Genomic DNA, 7,941 nt, shown 5'->3' on the forward strand with positions numbered 1-7,941 from the left:
ATGCGAACTTTCAGGGTTTATTTATAGCGTAGCCTTTATAGAAAGAGAGAAAAGAATTGATTAAAAAGCAATTTTACAAAATATTTTGTTTTAAGAGAGAATTCATTGTGTTTAAATCAGTGTATTCATTGTACTGTCTAGACTGGCAAACAAAGAAGATAGAGCGTCATTCAAATTAAGATTGTGAAATTCTTGGTGACTGGAATTATGGATTTGGATGTCAACCCTCAAACAAACTATTTCTGAACAGCAGTATTATCACTTTGCTATATTTAAGGCTTTGTTGGAGACAGAACAGTGCACAAGGTTGATCTGATTCAGTAATGCGATTCTAATGTTCCTTTGTTTCCAATTTCATTATAAATTCATATTTTCAATGTTCTGTTCCTCTTTGTCCCAAGAAAATTGTTGAAAAGACTCTCCTCTGGGAGTAAAGTTTTTGTTCAAACTAACAATGACCAAACTGACTTTAAAAAACAAAAAAACACACAACCAAAATGCAAATTAAGAGAGGGAATTAATTTGGGATATTTTGAGCAACCTAGAATTGAGGGAGTCGTTGAAAATTGCTGGCTGTGTATTTTTTTAACGTTATTCCACATTACTGTGGTAGTTGCTGTGAGACCTCAATGCTGTGGGTTCTCGGAGACCTACGTATTTCCGGTAGATTTAAAAATACAAAAGTGTTTACCTGGTAAACTGGAAAGACTGCCTTGGCATCTTCCTCCTTAGCTAAGCGTGGATTGATGGGTGAGGCAGCAGCAGAAGACAAGCAGCAGCCAGGCCCTGTTCCCTAGTTTAGGTCAGGGCTTGAGGGACCAGTTTTCCTTTAGGGACCTCTGTAGCCTGTCCTGCTCCTGGCCCCATCATAGAATCATGTAGGTTGGAGAAGATCGTTCAGATCATTGCGTCCAACCATAAACTCGGAGCAGCGGCTCCCTCCCTGGCTGCCCGTCAGAGGATGGGGCCTCTGTGCCAGGGTTTTAAAGTCTGAGGAGGCCTCCCAGGGAGCGGAGGAGGCTTTCAGCAGCTCCCTGGAGACATGGTTTGGCCCTTTGAAGACCACTGCTGCAAAGCTGGGGTGTCGCAGGTGTCCTGTGCGGTGTTGGCCCCGGCAGGGTGGCGAAGGCACGGGTGGGGAGCACAGGTGAGGCAGGCCAGCCATGTGAGCCGGGCTGCCCTTGCACCCTCCACACCTGGGGGGGTCGGCGCTGGTGTCTGTCCTCTCTTCAACCAGCCTGAGGAGACCTGGCTGGAGTTAGATGAGTAACAGCGTAAAAATAAAACCTGTCTGAAGATATGTTTATCTCAAAAGGCTGGCTTATTGCCCAAAGAAGCAGTAATGACTTTTTCAGCACTGGAAGTCCTAAGAGGCCCCAGAGCAAAGCAGCACATGAGCGTGTCAAGTACGTATGGCAGCAGCAGAACGTGTCTGTGTCCTGTTCTCTGAACGCTGCCCAGAACGGGGCAGCAGCAGGCAGCCCTGCCTGTGCACGGAGGGGCCGGATGGCAAAGTCTGGCCCTCCCTTTCATTTTCTTTTGCAGCTGTGAAGAAAAGTGATTTGTCTGAGACGTTTAGACCCTTTAGGTGGCTTGGGTTTTATTTTCATGCAGTATCTCCAGGGCAGTTCAAAAGGAGGTGTAAAGCAGGGAGGAGAAAACAAGGTGACTCTTTCCATTAGTGAGTGCTTCAAGGGGCTTTGCCTTTGCCTTACATTTCCTGTAAGACACAGTGCTCTCTGGAAAGCAGTATTGATGGCAACAGAGGGAATTGTCTTTTATGTTGAGGGTTTTTTTTTCTGTGTGTTCATTTGTTTTTTTGGGTAGCCTCTAAATCCAGCTGGCCATGTAAGGGAGTTGTAAAAGACAGACTATTGTAAACAGGAACAATGCTTGAGCTAGTATCACCTGTTAAAGAACAGGGAATAAATAAAATGCCCATTTCTCTTACTGGGAAAGATATCGACCTTTCCATGCAGTATTTTAATCTGGCTGGTGTGCAGTCTCTGTGCCAGCAGGCTCACATGTCCCACAGAAAAGAACACACTATCTTGCTGGAAGCGTTATTTCAAGGGTGTTTCTTGAGGAATCAAAGTCCAATCAACTTCTGCACGTATGAAAGAGTCTGGGCGTATGAGTGCACAGAAATACTCCCTGCTGTCCTATCTGAAGCACTGACAGAGTAAACCCTGACTGCACCATCACTGGCAGTGCTTTTTACTTTGGTAGAGTCAGAATTTCATCCATTATTAACCCCCTGAAGTTGACGAATGTAGAAAGTAGGTGTTCCACATTCATTTGGACTGGCAGTATAAAAGGATGTGTTGATGCTGAAGGATGAAGCAAACACACCCAGAACATGCCAGGTAACACTGCAGGGTCAGCCAGGCATTGTGCCTAGCTGAGCAAACACTGCTGTGCGTGGGAGAAGGAGTACGTGCTGGCCTCGTGGGCAGCCCACTCACATCCCAGCATTTAGGTCATGATCATATTTCTTTAACACGGGGGAAATGGGAAACCAGAAGAGGTAAGGCCTGCCGGTCATCTCGCTTATCCTCAGAGCCTCCCTGCCTGTCCTGGGCTGGTGAAACTGTGCTTACGTTGCTCCTGTGTTGTAAAGTTCCAGGAGATCCTCAGCTGTAAAATGCTGGATTAGTGGAAAGCAAAGATGTTACTACAGCAGATATTACAGCCTGTAAAATCATCCAACCCTTTCAGAAATGTAGCCATAGTAGTTGACTAGACGACTTCCCGCGTCAGCACAGACTGCCTGTTCTCCGGGGGTCATTCTGATACTCTCCCAGTGCTGTGCTTTAGGCACTAACATTAAAACAGATTTAGGGTCCTGCTTAGAAACTATGAACACTGATACAGATGTAGTCAGACACTGATTCTTGAATCCTCCTCTTTAATGTTTAACACTGTTCCATCTGAAAGCTGTTGCTTTACTGCTCCTTGTGAAATAACTTGCACTGAAAAGAGCCTGTGCCTGCTGCCTCCACCCTTGCCTGAGAGCTTGATCCTTTATTAACATCGGTGATTAGTGTCTCATTCCAGCAGGACTGACCAGGAGAATCCACAGAAAATCAGAATCTCACAGAGATCAGGGAAGGAACCACGTTATTTGGTCCTCTCCCACCTGGGACTCTGCCCAGAGACTCCTTCTGCAGGGGATTCTGTGAGATCTCTTTGTCTGACTTTGTTTTGGCCAAAAGCAGAGTAGGATCAAAGTCTGTCTCTTACACCTTTATACTGGAATGTGAGGGCAGCTGCGGGCTCCGTAACAGAACTTCGCAAGTTACCTTTAGCTTCTGGAGCACGCTCGAGTCCTCCCTTGATGCAGGGAATTGATACTTCAAGAATATGATTAAGGGATCTCGTGTACAGTATCATTTTATTTGAGAAATCTCCCCTCCGGGGATGCAGTGTTGAATATTTCCTTTGGTTAGTGTAAATAAGAAAAGATAAGTCTGTCCTGCCTTGGACTCCCAGCAAGAAAGAGGAACAGACTTTGGTTTACTGAAGGGTCTGCAGTACTTTGTTCTCATGACTACTATATAATGGGATTGAACATATTTTATGCCATCTGGCCTGTTCAGCCGAAACAAAATACATCAGTAATGTTCCGATTGGTTTTGAAACATCTTGTTCTTGTCAAAAAGTATTTTAAATCAAAACAGGCTTTTTCAGTTTGTGTTTGTCTTTTACTAGGAGGCCATGGCGAAAATGGGGAAAATTGGGAGAGTCGTGCAGCCTAACCGTGAGCATAAAAGGTAATCCTGACTTGTGTGTGTTCCTTCGTGGGAATTTACTGAAATTTACAAAAAAAACCCTGAAGATGCTCAGAGGGCTGGAGCACCTCTGGTATGGAGACAGGCTGAGAGAGTTGGGGCTGTTCAGCCTGGAGAAGAGAAGGCTCCGGGGAGACCTTCTAGCACCTTCCAGTGCCTGAAGGGGCTACAGGAAAGCTGGAGAGGGGCTTTTTACAAGGGCATGGAGTGACAGGATGAGGGGGAACGGTTTTGAACTGAAAGAGGGGAGGTTTAGATGAGATATGAGGAAGGAATTCTTTCCTGTGAGGGTGGTGAGACACTGGCCCAGGCTGCCCAGAGAAGCTGTGGCTGTCCCCTCCCTGGCAGTGTTCAAGGCCAGGTTGGATGGGGCTGGGAGCAACCTGGTCTAGTGGAAGGTGTCCCTGCCTGTGGCAGGGGGTTGGGACTAGAAGGTCTTTAAGGTGCCTTCCAACCCAAACCGTTCTGTGACTCTATGACAATGAAGTTCAGGTCTGTCTCTTTATAGTCCTGCTTGAATGCCGTGGTATTTGTGACCCGGATTTTTCACGGGTTATGGGGTGTCCCGCTCTGTGGCCTGGCTGAAGGCGGCCGTTTGCTGCGGTGGGATGTGGGCGCCGCGGCCTGTGAGGCTCTGCCCGTGCTCGCGGCCTCCCTCGGCCAGCGACCGCCCCGCGCCGCGCCAGGGGTGCGATGAGCGGTGCCGCAGCCGCAGCGGGTCACAGCAGCCCACGCTGCAGTGTCAGACTCGCTGCCCGTCATCCAGTCCTCGGCGCAGCCCCCGGCCTGCCCCGCCACCGGCTGCGCGGGCCCCGAACCCGCGGCGCTGCGGGGCCGCTCCCGCCCGCGGCGGCTCCGCTCCCCCCGGCGCGGCCCCACGGCGGGGCGCGGGCACCCCCTGGCGGCGGCGGGCGGCCCCGGGGCGCGGGCTCCGCCGGCAAAAGGCGCCGCAGCAACGGGGGGGGGGGGCGTGAGCTCTCCTCCGTGTGATGGGGTATGAGCAGGGAGGAGAGCAGCGAAGGGCCCTGCCTGCCCGCTCCAGGGCGGAGGAGTCCGGAGGGGAAACGGTCGGATAAAATCAAAGCTGGCCAAAGGGTAAAATAAAGGTATAATTATAACTTGAAATCACTTGTTTGGGTGGAAACTGTACTCTGGCAGCAACCAGGACTCTGATCCTAGTAAAAGTTGTAATTACAAAAGAGTCAAAGCTGCTTTGATGCTAAGTGAAGGAAGGAAATGTGTATATTACAGGGGGTTTAAATCTTAAAATCTCAGGCTTTGTTGAAATTAACTTTCTTACGCAGATTTTATGACAAGAAATATGAAGTATTTTTGAAACTTGTGGAACATCAGAGAGAGTATCGCTCCATCATGAACAGCTCCTAATCCAGCGTCACGTAATCTGGGAACAGCAGGGATAACAAATTTCCAGATATTTGTGATGAGGGTAATTTCTTCTTACTGTACTGTCCATGTTAAAAATATACTTTTATCATTTAAAGTGTACATTTTAATTTTTAATGAGAAATAAAACACACTCACTTCACTATGAAGCACTGGGTATTTTCTGTCAATAATCCCTGCACCCCAGGGACAAGGAATTTGCTTGAGTCAGAGAAGACAAGACAAGCAGAGGCAGGTACCCCAGTGCTGGTATCTACAGATGCCACAAGCAGGAACTGCACAAGGAACAACGTCACTGACTCGGATGGACGTGAAGCGCTGCCCTTTGCCATGTTTCTCACAGGTAACTACACCTGGCATCACACATGGCCCTTTTAATTTTACTATCCACTACAGCTAAGACCCAGACGTGATTTCCTTTGGAAGGTTCTGTTTGGGGCTTTTTTTGGCTCTGATTATAGTTGTTCTTTGGTGGCTGATATTTGAGAATCACTTTTGCAGCTGTGCAGTCTTTTTCTCTCTCTTTTCTTCTGTTTCCTGCTCTCTTTTTTCTGTCTCCATTCTTGCAGCGCAGTCATTTTGCTATCAATAATTTGTGCCATTTTGTCTTTTGCAAGTAACTCGCCCTCAGTGCGCATTCCTTGCTGTGCAGATGTGAAACGGCCCGCCGTTGACGTTGAAAGACTAGGTTGAGCAGACACAATTGCTGAAAATGTGTTCATAATGCAGGTGAATTCCTTCCATCCTGCCAGCTGCCTCGCGGGGAATCAGCCCTGAAACAGCCCAGCTCTCCCTGTCCGTTCTCATCACGTTGCTTCAGCCAGACCGAGCTCAGAGCACGTGCGTCTGCACAGCCCACCAGCTGCAGAGCTGGACTCGGCGACAGCAGGTACAGGCAATGTGGAGGGAGAGAGAGAGAGAGGGTTTGCCTTCCTTGGACTTGTATTTGTCAAGGCTCAGAGCCCTTCCTGGCTGCCTGCTGGCCAAATCCGGTCAACAAAAGGCTTTTCTTTGTTCCCACGTGACTTTTGCAGGCTGCCCTGGATAGTTAGTCCTACAAGGTACTGCCAGGCTCATAACGACAGCTCATGGCATAACTGGGCTGTGGAAGTAAAGAGTTTGGACACTCTGGTTGTATACAGCAAAAATGTTTCACCTCTGACAGTACAAACTGTTTTGATCTTGCAAGATCCAAACACGGCCAGTGCCTTCAGTGAAATTCTCTCAGAAATCCTTTCTTTCTCTGCCATTTGTCTGTTACTTCTTAATAAAATATACTGTTCTGTTTAAAAAGCAAAAACAAGGTCCCCAGCTGAGGGAGAGGATTAAGAAGCGAGGGGTAACAGAAGAGTATATTCAGATCAACTATAACTCTTATAGGTCACTCGTGAGAACCCTTCTTTTCTTCAAACTGCAAACTGCCACCCCCTTGGTGAGCCTGTGTTGTGCAAGAGGAAGAACCTACAGTCCCACGGAGTCAGTGTTCATACGGATGGACCCCATCTTTATACACTTAGCTTGATAGAAATTCCATTCTTTAGTATTGGTATCGGCTGTAATTCCCAGTTAAATGCAAACAGAAGTTACACAATAACAAAATTACACTTAAAGAACTTGGAAAATAATAATTTCTGTTTTTTTTTTATGTTAGTAGTCAGCACTCCAAAACATCTGGTAATTTTTTTAAAGAAACAATGCGCTTCCTGCCTTGTACTTCATGGAAAAGTAATTGTTGCCATTTCCAAAGTACCCATTGTTAAGAGAAACAGCTTTACAAGTTCAGGGACATAATTAAAGACAATGAAAGTTGATGGGAATAAAATGAAGAAACATCATAACAAAAAGGGTATAACAAGCAAGAAAATGACTGCAACATAATGGTCTATCGTAGCTTACAATTCAAGGGCACAATAAAATATGTCAGCTGAAAATACGTAGAAGAAAAAAACAGTTGGAGACCAGTGTACTGTGAACAATAAATATTCATAAATTTTATATCTATTTTAATATACAATTCACATGTAAAAATGAAGTCCACTGACTCCAAATACAGAGCAAATGTACAGATTGTACAGGGACAGATGTGTAGGGCTGTCTGGCTCTGCACCAGCATTTTTAACTCTTTGCAGCTCAACACAAACAGACATGCACACACACACAGTCCCCAACTTCAGCAAACTTCCCATAAACTTCCTGCTATTTATATCATCGTCATAAGAGTGGCCTTGATCTCTCTGGCTGAAGTGGTACCAAGACGTACACGGAAATCACAAGGAGCGTATGAAGTCTAGAACGGAAACAGTCACGCTGACTTTGTTAAAGCTCAGATGCACAGAGTTCAAGGAAGCTACGTACCTTGCATAGGCTTATACGAAAGAGTTACACAGAGGTTCGTTCACATTTCTTCCATGATTTTTAAATGCTTTTCTCCCCTTGTAATACTTATACTTTATAGTTGTGTTTTTGCTCCAAGCCACCATTACTACCAGTTTAATATTATCCATTTTAAAATCAGGACTGTTCTCATTGCAGAGCTGTAAAAACCCTGTATTCCAGTGGCTGTGTAATCAGCTGTGACAACACAAAGCGCTGATACGAGATTTTGTAGGGATACTAGCTAACGTTCCGTGTGTTACAGGAGACTTAGCAAATTGTACAGTTTGCTAAGTTCTCAAATCAAAATTTTATTCAAATTGAGCCAAGATGTAAAATGTTAAAGCTCAAGGGTTCTAAAACTCTTCACTGC

General features: G+C 46.2%; 1 protein-coding gene across 13 annotated transcripts in view; it reads left to right on the top strand.

Annotated features, from left to right (window-relative positions):
• Nucleotides 1-5,337, top strand: part of FGGY (FGGY carbohydrate kinase domain containing) — a 325,680-nt gene extending 320,343 nt beyond the window's left edge. For 11 of the 13 annotated variants that reach the window (XM_068405659.1, XM_068405661.1, XM_068405660.1 and 8 more), the window contains 2 exons: nucleotides 3,712-3,773; nucleotides 5,096-5,337. In XM_068405659.1, coding sequence (XP_068261760.1) covers nucleotides 3,712-3,773; nucleotides 5,096-5,177 — 144 coding nt within the window. In that variant the 3' untranslated portion in view covers nucleotides 5,178-5,337. Of the gene's footprint in view, nucleotides 1-3,711; nucleotides 3,774-5,095 lie in introns of those variants that run through there. The other 2 variants (XM_068405670.1, XM_068405672.1) reach the window with 2 other exon arrangements.
• The last annotated feature ends 2,604 nt before the right edge of the window (nucleotides 5,338-7,941 follow it).

The sequence above is a fragment of the Nyctibius grandis genome, chromosome 8 (genome assembly GCF_013368605.1).
Source record: "Nyctibius grandis isolate bNycGra1 chromosome 8, bNycGra1.pri, whole genome shotgun sequence".
NCBI classification, from domain to species: Eukaryota; Metazoa; Chordata; class Aves; order Nyctibiiformes; family Nyctibiidae; genus Nyctibius; species Nyctibius grandis.